Source organism: Trichosurus vulpecula, chromosome 1 (assembly GCF_011100635.1).
Source record: "Trichosurus vulpecula isolate mTriVul1 chromosome 1, mTriVul1.pri, whole genome shotgun sequence".
NCBI classification, from domain to species: domain Eukaryota; kingdom Metazoa; phylum Chordata; class Mammalia; order Diprotodontia; family Phalangeridae; genus Trichosurus; species Trichosurus vulpecula.
The window spans coordinates 337856501-337882353 of NC_050573.1; the positions used below are offsets into that span (position 1 = coordinate 337856501).

Genomic DNA, 25853 nt, shown 5'->3' on the forward strand with positions numbered 1-25853 from the left:
TTTCAAAATCATCTTTCACCAGCTTATTTACTACAGCACTTTAAAAAGTACTTAAATTCACTAGCTCTAATTTCATTTTCTTTAATTTCCTCTGACCACCTCTGGGTAGAGCTGCTGAAGAATTATGAAATAGGTAAAATGATGCTAAATACAGGGAAAGAATAGGTTAAGTGATCTGGAAAACCACAGATCAAAAGAATAGAATAGTTTTTCTTAATCTTTAATGCAGTTCAACCGGTTTGCATTTTCAGAACTAATGAAAACATTTTTTAAAGGCAAAAAAAAAAAATTAAAGGTTAACTTTGTGTTGTCCTAAAGCTAGATTAAGGGATTATCTAATCCTGAGATATCTCACCATCTGTGAGCCATTTTAAGGGTTGAATTCCTATCTGTAGATTAACTAGGCAAGTTTGTACTTAGAGTCTAACTTTTCAGTATTTTTTCCCCCTCCTAAACAAGTAAGCCCTAATACTATTTCTCCCCCTCCAGCAAAAGGAAGTGAGTCACAATCTGCAGTCCTGGAGGTGAACTCTGAGGGAATCCTAAAATACAAGATAAATTAAATGAAGATGTATTGGCTTCTAAAACATATTAGCTTAGCCCCAAGGGGCTGTTTTAAAGCCAAAGAACTCAAAGTGAATTACTACTCAGCAACGTTGCTTTTTCTTTTCCAGTTGGAATGTGATCTAAAATGATGTAAGTTATTCTGCAAATTGACAATGCCAAAAGGGATAAGCCTGAGGAAACTGCACAAAAATGATGAATTTGAGCTTGAGTTGCAGAGTGTTTGACTCTTTGAATGTCACCAAGATAAGTCATAGATATTAAGAACACTTATTGCTCTGTGATTTTGAATAATAGATGTGTGTATGTGTATATACATTCATAGACATGTATGTAAATAAAATATCTTGTTTTAAATACATAATGATTATTCAATTTGTCAAAACTCCACATATTTAACCAAGATGTGTGAACCATTCTTAGTGACCTTGAAACAGAAGAAAAACAAAACCAAATTTTATTCTCTTTCTCTAACAGAATTGATGAATAGTTAACCATTTTCATCCAAGTACCCCAGACAATTGTATATTGATTTCAACATAAATGATCCAGGAAGTAAAAAAAGAGTTAGAATTTACCATAGATCACAGGCATTTCCAAGAAAGCAAAAACATGGTTAATCGGAATGGATGAAAACCTTAAAATGTTATATTTATGCTAGCTATTAGTATTATTATCTTTAGCATTCAACTACTAAAAAGAAAGGGCACCACATGTGTGTCTATTGAAGATACACACTGATGAGCAAAATTCTACAATGAGACACTTAGTCTATAAACATTTTTCCATTCACTAATGAAAAGTAAATCAATACGAAAAAAACAAACATCAGAGAGTGATATGAATTCTTTGGTATACCATATTAAATGTGAGATGGAGCAGAAAATGTTTTAACCTCAGTAAAAATAAGGGCACTGGTTTGGTGTCAGAAAACCTGGGTTCAAATCCTACCTCTGATGCTTCCTACCTGTGTGATTATGGGTGAGACACTTAACCTTCCTGGTCCTGTTTCTTCATTTGCAAAAAAAGGGGACCGGACTAGATGGTCTCTGTTCTATAGTAATGATTCTAATGCTTTCCTGCAATTTTAGTAAAATTCTCTGAACACTGGAAAGCAAGTTTCTAACATGTTTGCTGCTAAGTCTCAAGTTTTCATAAAATTGTGTATGAGAGCCCTCTAGTGAGCCAGATGGTATCAGAAAATTGCAGAGATGGGGATGTGAAAACAGCTTTTAAAACATGATGTAAAGTTTAGGAATATTTGAGAAATTAAACTGACAAAAACATTTTTTATTCTTTATTTGTAATAACATTATAACAAACTTTTATACTTAGGCTTCAAGATTATCACTCTGGATAACAATACTTACAAAGAGTTTGCTTTTATAAAGGTACTTGCTTCTTCCACTGGAATCTTTCACCTCTTTACTGAATACTAAGGACATCTCAAAAAGAAAGAGATGCCTCTCCCGACCCTTTCGAATTAAAGTTTTTGGGTCCCAGACTTGGAAGGATTCCTGAAGGATAAGTTCTCCCTGAGATTCAATATTCTCATCAAACCCTGAAAAATGGGGGGGAAAGACAAATGAATTGGAAAGAAAAAGTAAGAAATAACAAACACAGAGGTTTTAAAAATTGTTATTTAAAGACTTATAATGTACCCACCAAAAGCTGCTAAAGTCCCCTCCCTCTAAACTATCTTATAAGCTAGGAGGTACGGTAGATGGAGCACTGGGCCTGGAGTCAGGAAGACATGAGTTCAAATGTGGCCTCAGACACTTACTAGCTGTGTGACTCTGGGCAAGTAACTTAACTTCTACGTAACTCAGTTTCTTCAACTGGAAAATAATAGTATCTACCTTCCAGGGCTGTTGTGAGCAAAAACTGAGGTAATATTTGTTAAGCACCTGACACATAGTTCTTTCCTTCTTTCCTCCTTCTCTCATTCCTCCCTTCCTTCATCCTTCCTTCCCTCTTTCATTCCTTCTTCCCTCCCTCCTTTGTTTGTTCCCTCCTCTTTTCCTTCCTTTCTTCTTCTCCCCTTCTAACCTTCCTTCCTTCCTCCCACCACCATCTTTTTGCTTAAGCTTGTATTTTCATGGAACCAATAAGTGATGTTAGCTAGCATATGCTTCTGTTCAAGGAAGTAATAACTTCCTAATTGATTTTCATATCTCTAGTCCAAGTTTACTCCATATCTAGCTTAGAAATATAGGTAACACTTCATAGAAAGTCAACGCATTTTGAGAAAGTTTTAATGGATATGCATTGTAGGAGGCTCTATTTTAATTAGATGGCTGTGTTTCTCATCTAAGTCAACTCTAACATACATATCACTAAAAGATGATAATTCTCAGGGAGAAAAATTTTAGTGTTAGCATACACCTTACATGTGTAGTTTTCCCATCTTATGAGATTTGTTGAATGTCACTCAAGCAATTAGCCACTCCCCTTAATTTTTTAGATGTGTATAGAAAGGATGGCAGTCTTCCTAAAACACTACTCTGTACAAGTCATTGGGCCCCTACTCAAAATTTTTCATTATCTATAGAAACAAGTTTCTTGCCCTCGGATTTAAGGTGTTTAAGGAAACATCCCAAGTTGTTAGTGTTTTCTTTCTTTTGGGATTACCCTGTATTTACTGATCCTATATACCTGCCCCACCCTCTGCATGCCTCCCTCCACCCCCCAGAAGAACATCATTTCTCTGAGGGTGAGAAAGATTTTGTTTCTGTCTTGATGTCACCAAAGCCTAGTCTGACACATGGGAAGTGTTTACTAAATACTGCTTGAACTGGATTGAATTCATTTGCCTTATCTCCACTGACTCCCCTACAGGAACCATCTTCCAAAAGGTTCTGTCTTATCAGTGCTGCTTGAACACAGAACTCTGCTCCTCTGTCCCTGCAAAGGTGTAGACCTGCCTGGAACTCCTTCTCCTAGCCTCCCTACTTGCTGAAATCCTACTCTGTTACTCAAACACAGATCATTCCTATCACCTCCAAGAGTCCCCCGCAGTCCTTTGGGGTCCCTCCCTTCTCTGAAGAGCAGTTGCACTAAGTACATGCACCACTCCTTTGTTATGTGATGTACTGCCTTGAATTGTCACTTATATTTTCATGTCTTCTTGTAACTAGAATAAAAGCTCCTTGAGGGGAGGGATGAATCATGTTGCCTTACAGCCATAGTGTCTAGCAGTGCCTTGCAAAAAAGCACATGCTTAATAAAGGGTTTCTTGTTAATAATGACACTATTGGTAAGGGCTAGAGAAAGCTCTTGTTTTTGAGGATTATTCATTGCAGAGAACTGACTGTTGACCTGATTTATGAAGGCCTGATATTATGTGCCATTCTCTAAAATGTGAAAATCACCATGCACTATAATGTTTGCTATACGGGGATTTTTAACCATTTATGCAATTAAGTTTCTAATATTTCATGTTTTGTTTCCCATATCCAACTATATGTTCCACAGTAGACATCAAACTACACTGGCTTACATTAAGTTGTTGTTAAGACAGAAGTATATACTGGAAGATATGGAAAATTTGTTGTTGATTATGATTTATTAAATAAGGTACTATAGAAATAACATTAGAGAATTCAGTTTTTTATAATACTGGGCATATAAGAACACAAGAGACTAGAGAGGTAGCCTCTTCAAGCAGAGGACTAGACACCTCTGACACATAGTGGCTATGGGTCCCTGGGTAGGTCACTTAACTTCTCAGTTCTCTAGAGAGCTCTTGAAAGTGTCAGTCAATTTGCTTCAATAGTGGGGTTTTTCTGACCTGGGGATTCTTTATACCTATGTCAGATGAAATTATGAACCTTTCTGGGGAAATCTGACAAAATCGTTAACAGGAGAATGTGTTGCTTACCCACAGCCTTCGATCTGGGGTTACTACTGAAGAATAAATAAAGTACTACATTTATTTTCAAAGCAGGGTTATAAGAAGTAATAAATACGATCTCTCAAGGCTCTTTTGCCTACATTTTTCTTTAGAGATGTTTCCCCATAGAGGGCGGCCTTACATGGCTACCAACTCAAACGGTTTTTTGAAAAATCAATTTTTTTTCACCTATCAAGCATTTATTTATTTCTTTTCACCTTCCCACAGGCAGAAAAAGAAAAGGCAAAACTCTTATAACAAATAAGCATAGGCAAGGAACACAAACTCCCATATTGCTCAGACTTCTTGATCTGTTTCTAAAAGGAGCAAAATGAGGAAATGCAGTAGGCCTTTCAGGAGTGTTGTTGACATTCAAGGTGGAGATTAATCCATGGGCTCCTGTTACACCATGCTAGCACGCCAGGGAGGAGCAAAGCATTTTGTCCTCAGGAATATAAATCTACTCTAAGGCCAAGTATCAGAGAACCCAGTAGGACCAGCCTTACACATCTCTGACAAGTTCGTAGACTTAAAAGTTTAAGAAATGGATATCTTTAAGCAAAATGTCCCATCAGAGGAAGGGAGATGGGGGAGGAGGGGAAGAGTAGAGGGGATTCTTACTGTACTGGGGAATTTGGACCAGATAACCCCAAAGTTCCTACCAACTTTAAAATGTAAAATGAGCAAAAAAAAAAACAAAAACAAAACAAAGCCCAATAAAACCAAAAAAATAAAGTTAGGCAAAGTGATAAATAACAGCTCCAGATTTCCAATAATTCAGAACATTCCTTTCTAGATGATTCATATAAATCTAATACAAACTTTAGGAAGATACTTCTCACCTTCAAGCATGCTAAGGTGCATGGCATCGTTGGCTCGTTTTGGCACACTGAGCATCACCTCGAGGCCATCTTTAATTTCGCCTTTGCCTTCTTCACAGCAGGTGAGCAGCTCCTACAGAAGATACACACTCATGAACTGACATGTATAGAATGGGTTCTCAAAGAAAGAATATAAAGAGACACGGATACTGCCCACAAAATGCTCTGCCAACAACGTTTGGTTTTACAGAAGTTTGGTTTTGGTTGAAATAGTATGTGGAAAGAAACACCCTAAGATGATGGATTGGGAGCACACCTCAAAGTAAGAAAGACATGTCCGCCCTGCCCCTTTTAATGAATTTATTATTTATTTTTAACATTCATTAAAAAAAAAAATCAAGTTCCGAATTCTTTCCCTTCCTCCAGCCACCCCTCACTCATTGAGAAGGCAAGCAATATAATATTAATAATGCACGTGAAATCATGCAAAACATATTAAGCGCCACATCTTGACTGTCTGACCCTGGGCAAATCACTTAACCTCTCTATGTTCCAGAAAACTCTCTAAGACTAAAAGTTGCAGATTAGCTGGAGGTGTGAATCAGGATAGGGAATTAATTGGCCGAGAGGTCCCAACACCAATAAAATAGTGGATCTGGATTTAGAACTGTCATTAAGATGCCCCAATAATATTAATACTGCAAGAGTTTCACAGTCATGGTAATCGCTTTGCGTGTGACTTTTTATTTTTAAGAAAAAACCTCAAAGTTTAAACTAAGATTTTCCTTAGGAGATCCACGTGAAGCTACATTTCAGATTTTCCTTTGGGAGAATCATATTATAGAGTGATAATAAAGTAACAGAATTCCATAGTTTGTTAATTCCACAGATACATTATCAGTTCATCCTCCTCCATTATTAGTCTTGCTGCTGCTGTTGTTAATTTCCAGACCAGTGATTTATTTCACCAGCATGTAAGAGACTTTTGTTATTAATGAAGGTCAGCACCTTTCTCTGTGACTTACAGTCTGGCAGAGTTGCCTGGGACTTGCCCAGGGGTCACACGGTCAGTATGTGTCAGAGGGAATATGAACAGAGGTGACAGTTGTCTATCCGTTACACTATGTTGCTGCTGCCATCATCACCACCACCATCATCACCAATAAGGAAAAGTACTTTGAGAATTATTATTACTATTATTATTAATGATGATCTTGAGAGGGGGACATAAGTGTAAGGCAGAATGTCACAGACGGTACAATACTTTCAGTTCCACGCTAGGTCACAGGATCATAGAATTAAAAGCCAGAAGGATCTTTTAAAGATCATCTGATCCACCGGTATCATTTCAGAAAAGGGGAAACTGAGGATGGGGGAGGGGCAATGAGATGCCCTATGACAGAAAATAGAAGCAGAACCATGATTTGAAGTCTCTTGACTCCTGATCCAAGGTTCTTAATACAATGTAGAAGGACCATGAGAAAAGTCATTTAATTATACTGAAAAGCAAGATTATTTTTAACAAAATGTCACATTATTTTATACACTATTTTATATTATACATTATTTTACATAGAGTAATGAAAAATAGCTTTAAAAAGCAGTTTAATAAGATTAACATTATTGACATAAAGCTCTCCTTATTCAAAATTCAAATAGTTTAAAAATATTACCTTGCTGAAACATTAATGAGCATAAAATTAATTTTAAGAATAAAAAGAAGTTAAAATTATTTGACTAGATGAGAATTTATATGAAATATTCTTTATGGAAATAATAAATGAGACAAAACTACTATCATTTTTCTATATAACACAGAGTCACTAAAACCCGAAGGTAGATTTTTATATACAAATTTTAGCAGTGCCCTTCTTCCTGCAGACATTCTAGCCTCTTTACTTTTCCTCCACTGTCTTACCCTTAGTACATGCTTTGGCACTGAGAAGCTAAAACCATACAGTAGGGTTGTGGGGATTACTTGGCTTGACTATAGTCATTTATTTATTTTTGTCTCTGGTATAGTAACTTTTAAAAGTTTTCTGTAATTACTTTTTTCTCATAATAAAAATATTTCTCAAAAAGTCTGTCTCATAAAACTATGTCTTCATTAATATCTTTTGTCTTGAAAATTGTATATGTATAACTTTCACTATATGCAAAAGCCTGTCAGAACTCACAATCAACTTATTACAGTGTACTCTGAATATGGGGCAGTTACATGGCACAATGGATAGAGAGCCAAGCCTGGAATCAGGAAGACTCATGTTCCTGAGCTCAAATCTGACTTCAGACATTTACTAGCTGTATGACCCTAGGCAAATCACTTAACCCTGTTTGCCTCTGTTTCCTCATCTGCAAAATGAGCTGGAGAAGGCAACAACAAACCACTTTGGTGTCTTTGCCAAGAAAACCCCAAACGGGGGGGTCACAAAGAGTCAGACATGAATGAAATCACCAAACGACAAATATTAATACATTGTAAAGTACTTCTATATCTAGCAAGTATACTATGTATTGATCATAAGCATTTCGCTCTAATCTATCCATTATACTAAATTCTTAGGAAATTTGTGAATGAAAATTTGTGTACACTTTTGTTCTTACAGATAATTAGATTCTAAGAAAGATGGTCAGACTTGATAGAAGTCAATACGTGTAACCAAGGCATAAAGTCTTAAAACTAGCAAATGATTAGTTTTAACAAAAGTTGTTCAAAAATACACAATTAATATTCAGACTATCTTTCCAGTTTTCTGAGAAACATATATAGCATACAAACTGAGGAATATTTTAAAGATATTAGGAGGGAGTTTTGCCCTCTAATATATAGTTCAGAAAAGTTCAGAACCCAAAATATCACAATACATACTTTTAAAAGGAGCTGATATTTTGTTATTCGCTGGACAGGCTTAATAAGGTACGAAGAAATGGAGTTGGCTAGTCCATGCCGTTGTTGTATCTCCTGTATAAAACAGTAAGATTTGAACATCTTAATTCAGGGAAAAAAACACAGAATTTTGCACAATATATGTTTATAATAAAGGAAGAGACTTTTCAGTTACATTCATTCCTACAGACTCTAATTTGAGAATATAGATCACTTTTGTGCATCAAAGAATTTACTACATGCACACTCCTCCACACACACCTACTCATTGATCCCTACATTTAAAGGTGGTTATATCTAACGTGAAAATTTTCCCCATACATTTCTCATTATTAACAGAATTTAATTTCTCAATCTTACCATCCCCACATAGTGACATCATTGATAATATGACCACGTAAATTTAATCACCAGTTCTCATGTGGCTTTTCTTTATATGCTGTGTCAAATTTGAATTTCATGACCTTTAACTCTGTGCCCTCAGATTTTCTTTGTTTTGTTTGGTTTCTCAATAATACACCAGTTCAGCTTTCAATCTAATTTAAAACCTTGCTTTCTTCTCAACATGCTCTAAAATTTTAGTGGCACAAATTATAATTTTATTAAAGTTTTCCACTTTCCTCCCAATTGTAAAATATGTAAAAATATGTAACTGTTAAAAAAATGTAAAAGTTGGCTTTTCCAATTGTTTGGACACTAATTCCTATCTTTCAAATTGGACATCAAAACCACATTTGAACATTTAAAAATATATTATGAGACTATATGTATATTTATGATGGTGTCTATTTAAACTTAACCAACCATGAAATATATCTTTGCTTATGATTAGTCAAGTAGAGTTTATTTGTGAAAGGAGATAGGAAGGAAAGACCTAAAAAAGTGATTGCAGTTGTAAAGCCACCAGGGGGAGAACTAATCACTGCCAAGTTGCCAGCTCCTCAGTAGCAATGTAGCTATGTTGATGAAATAATGCAGACAGAATACAAAATAAACTCTCCCTCCTTCAATTAAATGATACAGCTTAGGTAGGCTAAATGAAAAATATGGAATTTGTTCTAGCTTCAGTCATTTCAGTTCAACTTGGCTAATGCTACTTATTATTAAGGTGTTCTTATATTAATGTTTCAAAAATGGAAGATTTAAAAATAACATATAAATGAATGAATTTAATATGCTGATATAAAAACCCATTATTATAGATTATGTGGATAGGGACTGGCTCTGTGTTTTCAAAGGTATAGGGAACCTCGCAGATGAGAAAACTCATCCTGCCAATGCATTTTGGCACCATTCCCTTGACTTATAGAAGGTTGCTTCCAGCAGTGGATGTCAAAATTGAATGTAATGGAGACCACGAAACTATACATAAAGATCCTGTGGGCCACATACTAACAATTTAAAAATGTAATATTAGCTATGTTTTCTTGTATTTTTATTTCTTCTTTTAAATTTTTCTAATTATATTTTTATGTGGTTAAGGCTGTACTTGGGGATGTGGTGGGTCACATGAAGCCAGTGAGCCACGTGAGCACTAAGATGTTATGTGACTTGCCCAGGGCCAGACAATCCAGACTGCATCAGAGGTGATACTTGCATGCATCTTCCTAGATCCAAGGCCAGCTCCCTATCCACAATGACTCTCAAAAATCACAGTTCACTTTTGAGATTTTGTTACATTTAGTTTATTTCATGAATAAAACTCATCTATGAAAGAAGTTTCTAAAAATAATACAAACACTCTGCTTCTCTGAAAATGTGCTTAAAACATATGACTGTAATTAGTCTAGGGAAAGGTTATATTACTCAAGAAATATTTCTCAAATTTTCAGTCATAGAATCAGAGAATTTAGAGATGGAAAGAACCTTAGTGATTGCCTAATCATACTCCTTCATTTTACCCAGGATGACACTGAATGATTTGTCTGAGAAGTTTTTGGATAAGAATGACTAGCCTAAGACCATATAACTCATTAGTGAAATATCTCTGATTCTGATTCCTACTGCTTAGCTCCTTCTGCTATTTAATAATAATAGCTCACATGTCAAGAGTACTTTACATTTTCCAAAGTGCTTTAAATTAAGCCAGTCTAATAATTATTCATACAAACCTAGATAAATTATGCTGAATATATTTCCTCTGGATATGAACACTGATCACAGAACATAGTTATCATAAACGAAGCTTAGTGGGATTTTTGTAATTAGGATTATTTATGATAGATGACAACTCAGGTGAACTGCATTTATCTACAAAAAACATACTCTCATGTGTGAATTAGTAGGCATTTTTCCTTTTTATTTAGTTCCTGTCATTCTAAACAGAACATGATTTTGCTAAAAATTATGTCTCACAAAGATAAATGCTTATTGATTGACTGACCCCTCATTGGTCAATGATACATTCCCTATATGAGCTAAGGAAAACACAATGAACTTGAAAGGAAGGAGGGAGATACAATAGAAAATTACCTTTCAGAAGTTTCTTTTAGAAATACCAACAAGACACTGATAAAATCTATAACGTATACATTCATAAGTTCACTTATTGTTAAATTCCAAGGATAATGGAGGCTTCTAAAATTTTTTGGCCTTCAAATTTTAAATGTAGCATATGTTACCACAGCCTAAGTCTCTAGAAATAACTCTTCCTCTGTGCATAGAATTTTTGGGTTCAATATAGTCTTGAAGAGACCCCAGTTAATGTGAAACATTAAAGCTCTCACACAAAGACAAAAACAGCATTAAGCTTCTAGTGGATTTAGAATCGATGAAAGCAATATATTACCACTGGCTGCAAAGATAACAAAAACTCAGAGATTTCATAGCATCTGAAGGAACATGAAGAAATCATTTATTGGAAGGTCCATACTTAAATCCTATCAAGCTCCTAAAGATTGAGAATCCTATCTTAAAGATGAGAGGTTAAGGAGAGAATATGACAATGTTCCTTGGTATAAGCACAAAGGTAAAGCTGTCTAATAAACCACTTTTATCTATTGCCTAATTTCTCTATGGCCGATTTAGGACTATTATAAGTGGAATTCAAATGAGTCTGTCTTTAAATTCACAGTGGTACACCTTTAGCTAACAACTTGAAATTCATCAAATTTTCTAGGAGTCAAGAAAGTCATCGAGCTTCATGATTTTTAATACAAAATAACCTTCACAAACTCTTTGTTCTTCCTGAAACAAATAGGACTTATCCGAGCAAGGTTTATGAACCTGACATAAAGCTGCAGTTGTCTATGGTGCCAATTTGTAGGATGTGTAATCTTGTGCTATATTTGGCCACTGATGCCAACATTAAAACAAAGCAGAAAGAGGCTATTTTTAAAATTCAGGGACATTTCTACTTTAAAGTAAGAAGACAAAGAAGTTAGTGTCATATTTTCCACTATAAAAGTTCAAGTCAGTAATATCAGTAATAAAATTAATGCCTGTATATGTATGTAAATGTTATGCTTCCAGATTGATAGATTTTACTTATTCAAACATACCTCATTGTTGCTGAATAATTTCCTTTAAAATTACATTTCACATTTAAATATAAAATAGTATAAAAGTCACTACAAAATAGCTGATAGTTGTAGCTTGAAATGATTTATGTCAAACTCAATCTACAAAACTCCTGAGGGCTGGTGAAAAAGAACTGAATTATAATTGAGAAATGTTTATCAAAATAAATAAAAATACAATAAAACACAGATAATGGTAATTTACGTTTTTTTTTAAGTCACTGGAAGTGGAAATGGCCAGCCACTCCAGTATCTTTGCTAAGAAAACTTCATATACAGCATTGGTGTACTATGGTTCATAGGGTCACAAAGAGTCTAACAGGACTGAATGATTGAACAACAATAAGAAGTCAATGTGGAGATCTGTTTTTGAGTTTGACACCATTGATCTGTGCTACATCATGTGAAGTTTAGGTGTCAATTTGGTGTGTAAACTGCCTGTAAAATTTCATTCACATTCATGCTAATTTAGAAAAGTTATTTTATACTTACATCAAAATAGGATCCTGCATGCTCTAATATCAGCTGAGTAGAATCTGGCTTATTTTTACAATATGTGACATACATCTGAAACTTGTCTGCCTGTAAAACGAAAAGTTTGAACATTTTATGTAAGAACCTTTCTTGAACTGCAAGAATCCACATTATGAGCAAATGCTTTGTAAAAAGCAACAGTTTAAGAAGAAAAACACCACAAATACGAATAACAAAGTCTGCTTTAAAACAAAAAGCTTCTACAATCACAAAAGCTCACCCTGCTGATAATCACTGCTTCATTGGCTAAACTATTAAAGATAAAGTTAACAATTTTTCCTCAAAAAAACAAAATCCCTGTTTTTAAAATGTAATTTCAGGAGAGAGGTACTGAACTTGTTTACATGTTGTATCCAGTATTCAGCAGTGGGTGGGTGAATTAATAGACATCAAAGAGCAATAAAAATCCTTTACACTACCCCATATAGCATTAAGTTTTCTGACCCAACAATGGCTGGGATTTCATTACCCAAGTAACGAAGCAATGTCCAACATCTTCTGGTAGCTGTTCATACTTTTCCAGCTCTTTTAAAAATATGCTGCGGAGAAGAAAAAATAATATCATGATGCAATAGATAGTTGAATAATTTCATATGCTAAGAATCCAGGAGTTTAGCAATATGCTAACTGGTCTCTCCTCCAATGCAGAATGCAACTCTTCCATGTCTGTGTGTAGATGGATTAAAGAGTTGCTTTGGCCAAAAAGCAAAAAAAAGAAGGAAAGAAAAGAAAACATTATTACTTAGCGGCCAACCCTGTGGTGACGAACCTTAAAAAAGGCTGGTAGTCAAACGACAGGCATTATTGGGGCCTGCCCTCAAAAGCTTTTCCAGCTATAGACACTACAAGAGTTTATGCTCCCCTGACAAAGCCACTGAGGCCATTTTTACGCTATGATGAGGCCTTGGGGTCCAGGGAGGCATGAAAGAGCTTCCATGTTTTTATTCAAAGTGTTTTAATCGTGATTATGATATTGCCAAGGGATGTTTGACCGAAATTAGACCAAACACATCAAGATTAATTATATTATAAGTGTTTAGTGTCTTGTGAGGATTAAGGACAATGCATATAAAATGTTTTAAAACCTTAAAGCAAAAGTAAAAATAGATGCTCTCAGGGGTTGTTTCATTCTTTGCAGTTTTATCCCCAGCACCCAGCAGGGTTCCTGGCACATGACAGGCACTTTATAATGTTTTTTGATTAACTGAAATACAAAGGACAATTATAACATGATAAGGAGGACTGTTAAGACTGAGACTTTAATGATAATAAGAAGTCGCACATATATAAGAATATCTGAGCAAGAAAGGCCCACAGAGGCTATCTTTTGCCTGAAAAATCACAGTCCCGCCCCCCCAACTTTCCCAACATATTCAACCAGTGTTCATCCCGACTTCACCTGAGGACATCTAGCCAGAGGGGGCTTAGCACCTCCCAAAGCATCCCATTTCCGTTTCTGGATAGCTCTAATTATCAAGAAGTTTTTTAAGTTCATAGAAACCTTATTTGTGAAGCTGATGGTACAAGTACTATTATCTTTATTTTATAAATACAAAAAAAGCCCACAAAAAAACTGAAGCTTAGAGAAGATACAGGACCTGTCCATACTAGGAGTGTTAGACCCACAACTTCAATAACCTCAATTCTGGCCTTATTTACCTTTGATCTGGACTTCTTACCCTCTGCCTCCGGCTTCCCCCCATCTTTTGATTCTACACACCACTTCGCTATCACTCTAGAGGTAGCATAGGGTGTTGGGTCTGGAGTCAGGAGGACTTGAGTTTGAATCCTGCCTGACACTCACTAGCTACATGACCCTAGGCAAGTCCCTTGACCTGTTTGCATCAGTTTCTTAACTATAAAATGAGGACCGTAACAGCTCATATTAATGGCACAAACCAAGGGTGCTATGAGGACCAAATGAAATAATATTTATAAAGTGCCTAGCACGCTGCCTGGCACCTAGTAGGTCCTCAATAAATCCTTGCTTTTCTTATTTATGTACAGCATTGATTATCTCACTTCTATACTCAAAAAAATTTCCAAATGCCTATTGAATTACAAACCATTAGCACAGCATTCAAGATATCCATGCCTGTACCCAAAATTAATTCTCAGTCTTACTTTCAATGACTCTCCTAATGACCTCGTCAATCCTATTCATTCTTTCTCAGATAAATCCCATACCTTCCTCTTGCCTCAGTCTTATTTCTTTCTGTCCCTTCTACATTGCCTGCCTGCTGATATCATACCCAGTTTAAAAGTTCAGTTCAAACCTCCTTTCCTTCATAAAACCTTTGCTGGTCCCCACCGCTAAACATCATCTCTTCTACCTCCAGAATCCTCATACTACTGTAGTTACGACTCTTGTGACATTTTTTGCCTTGTTTTTATGCAGAGCCTGGCACGCAGGGCATTTAGAGGAAGTATATCCACATTTTCAGCTGGGAAGAGTGATGGAAAAAAGCCCTCATATCAGTGGCTTCTTCATGCTTGTTATCTAAAAGGAAATTATGAGGGGCAGCTAAAGCAATGGAGAGCTTGGTCCAGTTACAGCATCTCCCACTTGACCCTAATAAAGTGGTTAACGAGCCATTGATTGCTCAGTGAGAGGAAAGAAGGCTACTGGGTTTTCTATTCAGATATTTCCCCAGTTTCCACGACAGTAGAAAACAAATACAGGAACAGCAGTTCCTCTGAACCCATGGATTTCTGTTATGTAGTTAGTGATGTGCCACTTACATGAAACAGAGCTTTCATTCAAGCAGATTTCATCAGAAGCTACAGAAATAAATGCTAAACACAGATAAAACTTCTGTTTTTTAAGGGAAATCTCCAGAGAAGTGTCTTGATTTAGAAAATAACATGCTTTTCAAAGATAAAAGCCACTCACTTATTATGAAACTCATAGATTTCCTGCATGTTTCCGAAGATAATATGTTCTTTGTTTACAATGCCAGGTGGGATCTCCTCAACACCGCTGGTCATTTCCCACAGATATGTCTGACAGGGAGGGAAAGACATAGATTATCACATTACCAAGAAGCAGATACTTCTGACACTTAAAAATGACTACTTATCACTAACGTGCAAAGAGAAACAAAACTCAAGACACTAATTTTACAAATGCCAGATTTTTAAAGAAGCTCTTTAAACTGGTATTCTTACTCAAGACTGTGGCTACATCTTGCACTTTGCGTAGCTTTCTGAAGAGCCTCAGGATATCAGAATTAATACACATCATGGCATGAGACGTGATCACATGGTATAACAGCAACTGCTGAATGTTATTTACCCATTACAATTACTGGGCAAGTTTCCATGAAATGGCTCAAAAATTCTACACAAAAAGGGTGTCAGCCAGTCAACCATGTGATAAATGGGATGAAAGAATTAATGCTGTATCATCTCTGCTGAACCCCCAAACAAATTTAAACCCTCCACAGAAGGGGACAGTCATGAATTATTATTCGTAAGGTCTCTAAAGAGTCTAAGTGGCTGGGGTTAATGAGAGTTACTAATTTAAAAAAACTGTAAGGATCAGGAGCTCAACATAATTAGGCTACATTTAAGAAAAAAAAAAGCCAACAACAACCACTTACATCCATACATTCCCGAAGGTCTCTCACATAAGCCTTTTCAGTCTGAATTAATTCAGCCATTATGAACCTTAAAGTGAACAAGAGGGTATATTACTCAAAAGAGCTTGAATAGATAATGGTGTGTGTGTGTGCATGCGTGCGTGCATGTGTGTGTGTACACATGCACATACACTATACACAAAAATACTAAATATACTATTTTCTCTTCTGTTAAATATCAATAAAAAACAACAATGTTGATAGTTTAACCATCAGTGTGGCATGATATATGTGATATAATACAAAACATAATTCGAATCTGAGAAGATTGTATGGGTCTATGTCTACGCTCACCCAGGAAAGACAGTCCTGTAAGAGATCTCACCTATCACTTCAGAGAAAACCAAAGATTTGAGACCAAAATTATTTAGGAAAAGAGTAGGATAAATCCTATTTTTTAATAAAAATTTAGTATAATTCAGTTCCTAAAAGGTTAACCATTGGAACTTTATGCCTATAATTTAGCCTTGTTCTAATAGTTAAATTTTACTGCTAACTTACAATATGATGGTTTCAAAATAACTAAAAGAGGTTTGTCAGCACCCAAATCAAAGGGGGATAGTTAAACGGGGAGAAAATTATACTATTTCTGAACCAGGTGAAGAGATGGGCATAATGCTTCTACGTGAAAATCAAAGAGACTTGTGGCATTTGATTTCAGAGAACACATAAATTGATGAAACGATAGTATTAGTCAGATAACAAGCTTCATCCTCTGTATGAAGGACTCAGGTTAAATCTGCAAATGCCTTACTCTTTTCTGCGAGCAGATTTTCGCTTTTCTTCATTAAGTTCATGAGCAGCATCCCGCAGTTTGACTTCTGACCCAGGGACACTGGCTGGGATTATATCCAGCTGAAGGCTTTTACTCTGTATGGAAAAAGGGGAACCCAGTAGAGTTGGAGGGTACAAAAGAGAAGATGAGCTTGGTTATTTAATCAGCAAAGGGGTCATCAAGTAGAATATATTTGATTTATTCAGTCCACACGGGGAAACTTACCGATTTATTGGAATCTGAAGAGATCCCCAGAGCCTTTTCCAAAGAAGTCCTATATTTTTCCATCCGCAGAGAGAAATCTCTGTACCTTTTATCCACAGCAGTGACACATTTTTTAATCTCTGCTGCATGGGCATGCCCCTTTTCACAAAAGCCATCAGCCAGCTGTATCAACAGCTTTACCCTCTCTTTGGTTTGCTGTGAAAAAACAAAACAAAACAAAACAGGAAAGTATTGTGAAGTAAATTCAACTCAAATACCAGAAACCTGGAATATTATGGCTAGTCACCTACAATTTGCTTCTTTAAAAATGAAAAGGACTGTTGTTGGTGAAAACCTAGAATGAAATCACAGAACTAGAAAGGACCTGGAGAGTTACATAGTTAGTCCATCCCTGGTTCCAAAAAGCACTACTTTTCTCATTCATTCTGTATCAATGGGCATGTGATTGGTTTGCTTTTTTTTAGTCATCAATGGAAAGTTCTATAGTCTTCTCTAACAATACGTTTTAACCTCAATAGTTGGCATCATTATTACTCTCCTTTTTGACTACTGCACTCCTTGAAAATTCAAGCCTAAATTTGGGGATTCCAAGAATCATTCCATGGTTGACTCTGCTTACTCCTTTAAATGAAGATGGATACTTACACTTTATGTTTATATGTACTTGGTTCCATGTGAGTCCACGACAGTGGATCTCAGTGATTTCATGCATGAATAGTCTATGTAATTTTCTGGGGATTAGAGACTTTCTTCTGCTAAGAACAACTATTGTACTGTGTGCATAGCAGGTACTCTGGAAAACCAACGATTAAAATTGCTTTTTGCACCCCAAGGCCCATTCCCTGCCCCACCCCACCCCTTTATTAAACCACAATGGGCCTGGACCAAAATTGATTCACCTGTTAAAATTATCTCAAAAAGCCAGTCCCACCCTCGTCTGCTCTTTGACATAGAAATATCTTGGTGGCAAAGATGAAGAAATATACCATGTTTCACTTAAACAGAAAGAGAATATAGAGAATTATAGTGGAAAGAACACTAGCTCTAGAGACAGATGACCTGGTTTCAAATCCTGATTCTATCTGCATGACCTTCAGCAAAGTCACTCAGCCTCCATGGGTCCCAGTCTCTTCATATGTAAAATGGAAGGGTTAGATGAGACCCCTTCCAAACCTATAATCTATTCACTGGTAACCAGGCACACAAGGACAGTTAAATATCACAGGCAGTGTGGCACATTAGGAAATTCTGGTTGGAGTCAAGAAGACCTTGGTCTGACACTGACTGCTGCGTTACCCTGGGGAAGTCACTCATTTTTTCTGGGTCTTGGTCTCCTCATCTGTGCAATAGAAGAGTTGGACTTGATGAACTATGGTGCCTTCCAGCTCTAATCGATGATCTTATTAAATATGGGGCAGCAAATTCACAAAATTGAGTCAACTAAACACATCTTTCTGGTAACTCCACTTCATTTACTGACATCATGAGACTCCTACTGCCATTTCCAATAAGTAAAGTTAGAAATTCTATCTGCATATCTTCTACTGTTGAACATAATTTTTAGCCGAACTCTGACTGCACTATCTTTATGACTGGCCAAGGGGAAATGCATCGAAGGTAAGCAAATCCTGGGATATAGGTCAGAGTTCTAAATTCAAGAAAAAATTATCTTCTTGACTTATAAAATGAAAGGATTTGGTCCAAGATTCATTGCGCAGCCTCTAAAGTGTTTTCTTTTTTTGACATTAAACATATATCTAGCACAAACAAAATGGCTTATAACTCCCAGCATTTGGCTCTCTTTTCAAGTGTATCATAAATATTACTTTCCTGGGATGGGAGATGCCTTTAAAAGGCAGCTCATAAATGTTGACATTTCAAATAATAAGCGTGCAAAAACAAAACTCAGGATATGAAAACATGACCAGGCAAGATTCATTAGTACTCTTTTTCTAAAGCTTTTCATTTGGGAAAAGTGGATGCAGCTTTTAAAATAGCCATATTAATACTTTTCCAGCATTTGCCTAAGGTAGGACTGAGATGAAGTTGGGTAGCATGGGAGAAACACACACACATATACACACACAAACTACTTGTGGAATAAATTTTTTGACTTGTCAACAATCTGATAACTTTGTAGATACGCTAAGAAAAGCCTGATTACAAGGAAATAAAAAAGTAAAATTTGTCTTGAAAGTGCAACTTCTGAACAATTTAGTTTATAATTTGTTATTATTACTGGGCTTTCATATTCACAAAAAAACAAGATTAATGCAGGACTTTTCCAAAAAGGTGAGCTAAGGATGGGTTCTTCAAGATGCCACATATTTGCCAGCTCAGAGTGTACAGAGATGCCACATAGGGTTTCATTCATTCATTCAAAAAACATCTATTAAGTGCTGACTATGCAAAATGCTAGGAATAGAGAAACTTAAAAAATAAATTCTCTACCCTTTAAGCAATTTACACTCTACTGGGTAGGGGTAATACACAGGGTAATACAAAATAAAAGAAGGGATGGGGGGCAGAGCCAAGATGGCAGCTGAAAAGCAGGGACTAGCATGAGCTTCCTGTCAAGTCCCTCCAAAAACCTATAAAAAATGGCTCTGAACCAATTCTAGAACTACACAAAATAGCAGAGGGAAGCAGGGCTCCAGCCCAGGACAGCCTGGATGGTTTCTGGGTGAGGTCTGTACTGCACGGACCTGGGAGCGGAGCAGAGCAGAGCCCAGTGTGGGTGGTGCGGACCAACCAGACCAGGAGCCGGGCAGAGCGTGCCCTAGTGCCCTGAATCAGTGAGCTGCAGCAGTTACCAGAATTCTAAACCCACAAACACCAAAGATAGCGGAGAAGGTTAGTGGGAAAAGCTGCTGGGAGTGGAAGGAGTTCGCGGTTAGGCTACCGCCCCAGAGGCAGCAGAGGTGGGGCAGCTACAGAACTACAGCTGCTGTTGCTTCTGGCCCCAGGCCCACCTGGTGGGAGGAATTAAGTGGCAGATCAGAGCAGGAGTGCAGAGCCTGCTGAAGATCTAAGTCCAGTCCGGGTTGGGGGTTCTTGGGGAAGGAGGAGTGCTGGTGTGGCAGAGCTGGAGCATCCCCCCAAGCTTGGAACATAGAACTCTTTAGTCTACAAGCAGTCATACCCTGCTGAAAAACTCAAGGGTCAAGTTATTTGGTTGGGAATATGGCCAGGCAGCGAAAACGCACCCAGATTCAATCTCAGACTTTGGAATCTTACTTTGGTGGCAAAGAAGACCAAAACATACAGCCAGAAGAAGTCAACAAAGTCAAAGAGCCTACAACAAAAGCCTCCAAGAAAAATATGAACTGGTCTCAGGCCATGGAAGAGCTCAAAAAGGATTTGGAAAAGCAAGTTAGAGAAGTAGAGGAAAAATTGGGAATAGAAATGAGAAGGATGCAAGAAAACCATGAAAAACAAGTTGATGACTTGCTAAAGGAGACCCCAAAAAAATGCTGAAAAATACACTGAAGAAAACAACACCTTAAAAAACAGACTAACTCAAGTGGCAAAAGAGCTCCAAAAATTCTCCAATGAGGAGAAGAATGCCTTGAAAGGCAGAATTAGCCAAATGGAAAAGGAGGTCCAAAAGACCACTGAAGAAAATACTACCTTAAAAATTAAATTGGAGCAAGTGGAGCCTAGTGACTTTATGAGAAATCAAGATATTATAAAACAGAACCAAAGGAATGAAAAAATGGAAGACAATGTAAAATATCTCATTGGAAAAACCACTGACCTGGAAAATAGATCCAGGAGAGATAATTTAAAAATTATTGGACTACCTGAAAGCCATGATCAAAAAAAGAGCCTAGATATCATCTTTCAAGAAATTATCAAGGAGAACTGCCCTGATATTCTAGAGCCACAGGGCAAAATAGAAATTGAAAGAATCCACAGATCGCCTCCTCAAATAGATCCCCCCAAAAAATCTCCTAGGAATATTGTTGCCAAATTCCAGAGCTCCCGGATCAAGGAGAAAATATTGCAAGCAGCCAGAAAGAAACAATTTGGGTATTGTGGAAACCCAATCAGAATAACCCAAGATCTAGCAGCTTCTACATTAAGAGATTGAAGGGCCTGGAATATGATATTCCGGAGGTCAATGGAGCTAGGATTAAAACCAAGAATCACCTACCCAGCAAAACTGAGTATCTTGCTCCAAGGCATAAGATGGAATTTCAATAAAATAGATGACTTTCAAGCTTTCTCAGTGAAAAGACCAGAGCTGAATAGAAAATTTGACTTTCAAATACAAGAAACAAAGGCCAGACTCCTAAGTGCTCCAAAAGAGAAAACAGTAAAAAAGTCCCACCCTGCTTAACTTTACACTCTACCATTACCCCTCAAGGGTACCTTCCCTTGAAATCCCCACCATTTAGTTTATTTTTATGTTATCTTCCCCCATTAAAATGTAAGCTCCTTGAGCTTATACCTTTCTGTCTGCCTATATTTGAATTCTCAGGGTTCAGCACAGTGCCTGGCATGTAGGAAACAATAAATGATTATTGATTATCCTAACATTTAATATTTTTGCATCTATATTCATTAGGGAAACTGGGCAATAATTTTTTTAGAGTTACATTTGTCAAGTTTTAAAATCAATACTGTTGTTTCCTCATAAAAAGTATTTTGCTATATTTCCTTTTTCATCTATGTTTAAGAATATAAGGGATTATTTTTCTTAGAAGGTTTGAAATAATTCACCTATGAATCCATTTGAGCAGGGTTTTTGTTTTTTTTTTTGGCATGATAATTGTTCCTTGACCTGTCTTGTTCCTTTCTTTGAGACTGATATTTACTTACTGTTCTTTCAATTCTGATCATTTGTATTTTTGTAGAAAAACTTCAGTCTCCTTTAGGCCTCTAAATTGCATGTACTATTTCCTAATACTATTCACAATTTATTATATATTTTCTCCTTTTCATTTGTAATTTTGCTAATTCATTTCTGCTAATTTCATGCTAATTCACTTTTGTGACCATTCGTTAATGGCTTGCCAATGTGACTGTCCTTTTCACAGAACCAGTTTATGAATTTATCAATTCAATTTAAAAAAATTCACTTTCTATTTCTCTTCCACCTTACAATATCTTAAAAAAATCTGTCTTCAAGACTATTGCTTTCTTCCCCCTAATTCCTTTAAGTACAAACTGAATTTATTTATTTTCTCGTTTTCTCACTTATAAACAGTCCTGAGATATAAACTGGCCTCTATAAAGTGCTTTGGCTACATATTACATATTTTAATATGTGTGATACTACTACTGTCAGCTATGCTTTTACTGTTTTTCTAATGTCTTTTTAAGCTAATTATTGCTTAGTAAATTAATTTTCAGTTCCAATGTCATTTCATAATTTGTTATAAAACTAATTTCAGTTTCTGTGGGTTTTACTCATTTATATATTGTGCAATTCTAATTTTATTGCATTGTCTGAAAATACAATATGTATACTTCTTGTCTTTCTGACATGAAGGACATTACATGTTGAAATGGTCAACTACAGGATCAAAGCTGCAAAATAGAATTAAATAAGCTCTTATATGCAAAAGAAAAAAAGAAGGGATGGATGACTAGAAGTTGGTGGGATCAGTTTAGTCCTTGAGGAGGAGGTTCATTACCTCTAAGATCCCTAACTTTGAGGTTTCATGTACAGCCATAATCTGCAATGTGCCTACCTATTATTCCTCACCAATAAACTTCTTCTTTGTCCTTTATATGACCTTTGACACTGCCCAATTTTTTTAATCTATCCTTTCCACTCTGGCATCACCCATCACTTACCACAATAATAATTTACTAGCCACCATCCTAGAAAGGCTGTATGGTGTAGCTGAAAAAGGCTTAGATATTAAGTCTGGAGAGAGCTCAAATCCAGCCTCTGATCCCTATATGCTATGTGAACATGGACAAGTCACATTAGCTTCAGTTTCCTTACCTATAAAATGGGGATAATAACATCTATCTCATCATGTTATGGGAGTTATCAAATCAGGTTAACTTTGTTAAACTTTAAAGCTACATATAAGTATAGCTATAAAAGCTATGTATAAATGCCCTCTTCCAACATTTTAGCCTTTCCAAACTGCTAATCCTCAAACCTGCATTATTCCTATCATCCACTTGCTTTGGTCCTATTCCTGAGAATCACTATACAAAGCCATGAAATGAAAATGACTTCATCTACAATAGTATTTATGGTGCATAACCACAGTGGGGCCCTCACTGCTGCTTGGCAATCCCACTATTTAGTGACATTCTATCTCCCTTATATAGTAAACAATGACAGACCATTGAAGGTTTGTAGGTAGGAGGGGTGATATGACCTTTAGGAAAATTAATCTAGCAGAAGCATACAGAATAGATCAGAGAAGATAAAGATTAAATGCAGAGAGACCCATTAAGAAGCTACTATAATAGTTCAAATAACAGGCTGATGAGGGCCTGAACTAATAAATGGAAAGGATAAGAGATATAGTTCAGGTAGAAATAAAAGAACTTGGCAACTGATTAAATATGTGAGGGAAAGGGAAGAGTCAGTGATAAGTTTTGAGATTTTGAGCATGAGTGACAGGCAGTCAACACAAAATAAACGAAAGGATTGTTGAGCAGAATTGTAGGCCCCAGAGCAGATCAGATAAGTCAGTTGGTGCCTTAAACATAGTGGTATTCAATATTTGTTGAAATATATTGAATTTGGCATGGTTGAGCATGGGGACTTTCTGCTGCAATGTTGAGCTGAGATACCATTAAAGACAGAAGAGTCTGGCCAGGCTTGGTGGTGCATGCCTGTTATCACTGCTATCCGGAGAAGCTCAGGCTGGGGGATCACTTGAGTTCAGGAATTTTGAACTGCTGCAGGGTTAACTCCAATCAAGAATCTGCACTAAGTTCAACACAAATATGGTAAGTCCCTGGGAGTGGAGGGCCACTGAGCTGCCTAAGGAGGGGCAAACCATCCCACATTAGAAAAACAAAGAAGGTTAAGGTTTCTGTGCCAATCAGTATTGGTATTGGGCACACAATGGACACTGCATTTCTAGCCCAGGGGAGATAGGGAGACCCAGTCAGAAAAACAAAAATAAAACCCCAAAACAGTAGATTTTAAGTATGGGTGGGCCTGAAAAAGTATTAACAAAGGAAAAGAGGATGATTTAACAGCAAATGTGCTGGACTTGAGGCCAGAAAGACCTGGGTTCAAATCCTACCTCAAATCTTTACTAGCTACGTGACCTTGGACAAGACAACAAACTCTCAGCTTTAGTTCTTCATCCTTAAAATGAGAGGGTTGGTCTCAGTGGCCTTTATGACCCCTTTATGTTCTAAATCTGCAACCCAATGAAGGTTAAGGGAGTTGGAGAATTCAAGGGTGGCACTGAGAACATCTTTATAATGACAGAGTCCAGGTTTGGTATGGAGGCTAAAGTGGGCTAACAGAGCAAAAAAACAGGTTCTGGTGAAAAGCAAGATCAGTAGCAGATGAGGCTAAAGGAAATAGGTGGAAGGGAAGAAGTAGTTAGAAATGTCATTAAGTTTGAGATTTTGGAGGTGGAGAAGTTAGTTCATCTGGATAACAAGATCTAAGGAGTGGCTCTGCTTGTGGGTGGAAGAAATAGAATGAAAACTCCTTAAAGGAACAGAGGAGATTGAGGAACAAGGTGTTGGAAGATTGATTAATGCAGATACTAAAATCACTTAGAGTGATGGCAGGGAATTGGGTGAAAAACTTTAAGCTAGGTGCTAAAGTCACTGAAGAGAAGGAAGAGTATCCTGGAGGTTAGTGGTAAGAATGAGACGATGCTACCAGGGGATGATACTATTGGCTTTAAAAGAAAAGATATAGGGCATGGGGGAGGCACAGAGGAGAAGTGGAAATTATCTCATATTCCTCCTTAAGTAGTCTTTTGTTGTGGGGAGGATGAGGATGAGAGTAGAGGTTGGGACCTGTGACTTCACTGTCACAGAAAACTCTCAGTGAAGAAATTCTCTCCTAATGCAGAGCTCCAACCATTCTACAACTTATAATCTTAGAGAGAGTATATTCTGTATTCTAGCCAAACTGAACTAGCTGTCATCTCTGAATGTGTCCTGGACAGTCTCACCTCTAGCTCTTCTCCCTTCGTTCCATCTGTCTGTAATACCCTCCACTGCCAATTCTACTGCCTTGATACCCTCCCCATTTTTCAGTTTCTTTGTATACAAAATGAAGATACTGTTTTGACTACCTACATCACAGGGAAAAGTGTCTTATAAACCTTGTAAGCTTCACAGAAATGTGATTTGATTATTTATTGTTCAATTCTTAGGGATGTATCCCATCTGATCCCGTAGTATTCTGTAATTTTCAAAAGCCTGTTTATCATCTATGTAAATGTATTATCATCTCTATTAGACAGAAGTGAAGGCAAAGAAATTATCTTTAAAAAAATTTACCCCTGTTCTAAAGTTTTTCTCCCCAAATGCCTCAAAGAGGCAATTCTGTTAAGTATATTGCACACAGTGGGTGTTTAATAAATGCTGAATGACATTGTTACATGAATTATTCTAGCAACACCTGACTGACCTCAGAATGGCTTATTACAGGGAAGCATCAAGAAGTGTGATTAACATTTCAGAACCTAGCAGTTGATGTAGGTTAGAAGAACTAGGCAGCTAAAGTCAATTATGTGAACAAAATGCTATCAATCCAATTAAATTTCCTAAGCAATTACTGTCTACTATGCACAATGCACTGTGTCAGGTACTGGAGATACAAAGACAAAAATGAAGCCATTCCTGTCCTCAAAGAACTTATATTTATATTATCATGTGTCTTGTATGTGTATATCATAATTTGTATATTGTATACCTGTATACTGTAGACATGTATATTATGTATACATTTATACTATACATCATGTATACTGTACTTAGACCTCATTGCATATATTTTAATAGACTGCTAACAAATTGAGCACACATGCTAGATCTATTGT

The 25853-nt window shown here is 36.6% G+C and overlaps 1 protein-coding gene across 1 annotated transcript in view; it reads right to left on the minus strand.

The window, feature by feature from the left end:
• TRIO (trio Rho guanine nucleotide exchange factor) overlaps positions 1-25853 on the minus strand; it is a 288299-nt gene that overhangs the window by 121097 nt on the left and 141349 nt on the right. The window contains exons 21-29 of the mRNA XM_036745208.1: positions 16858-17052; positions 16612-16727; positions 15819-15885; positions 15110-15219; positions 12686-12755; positions 12175-12264; positions 8147-8239; positions 5299-5410; positions 1935-2125 (exon numbers count right to left, since the gene is read on the minus strand). Of these exons, the coding sequence (XP_036601103.1) occupies positions 1935-2125; positions 5299-5410; positions 8147-8239; positions 12175-12264; positions 12686-12755; positions 15110-15219; positions 15819-15885; positions 16612-16727; positions 16858-17052 (1044 nt within the window). The remainder of the gene's footprint in view (positions 1-1934; positions 2126-5298; positions 5411-8146; positions 8240-12174; positions 12265-12685; positions 12756-15109; positions 15220-15818; positions 15886-16611; positions 16728-16857; positions 17053-25853) is intronic.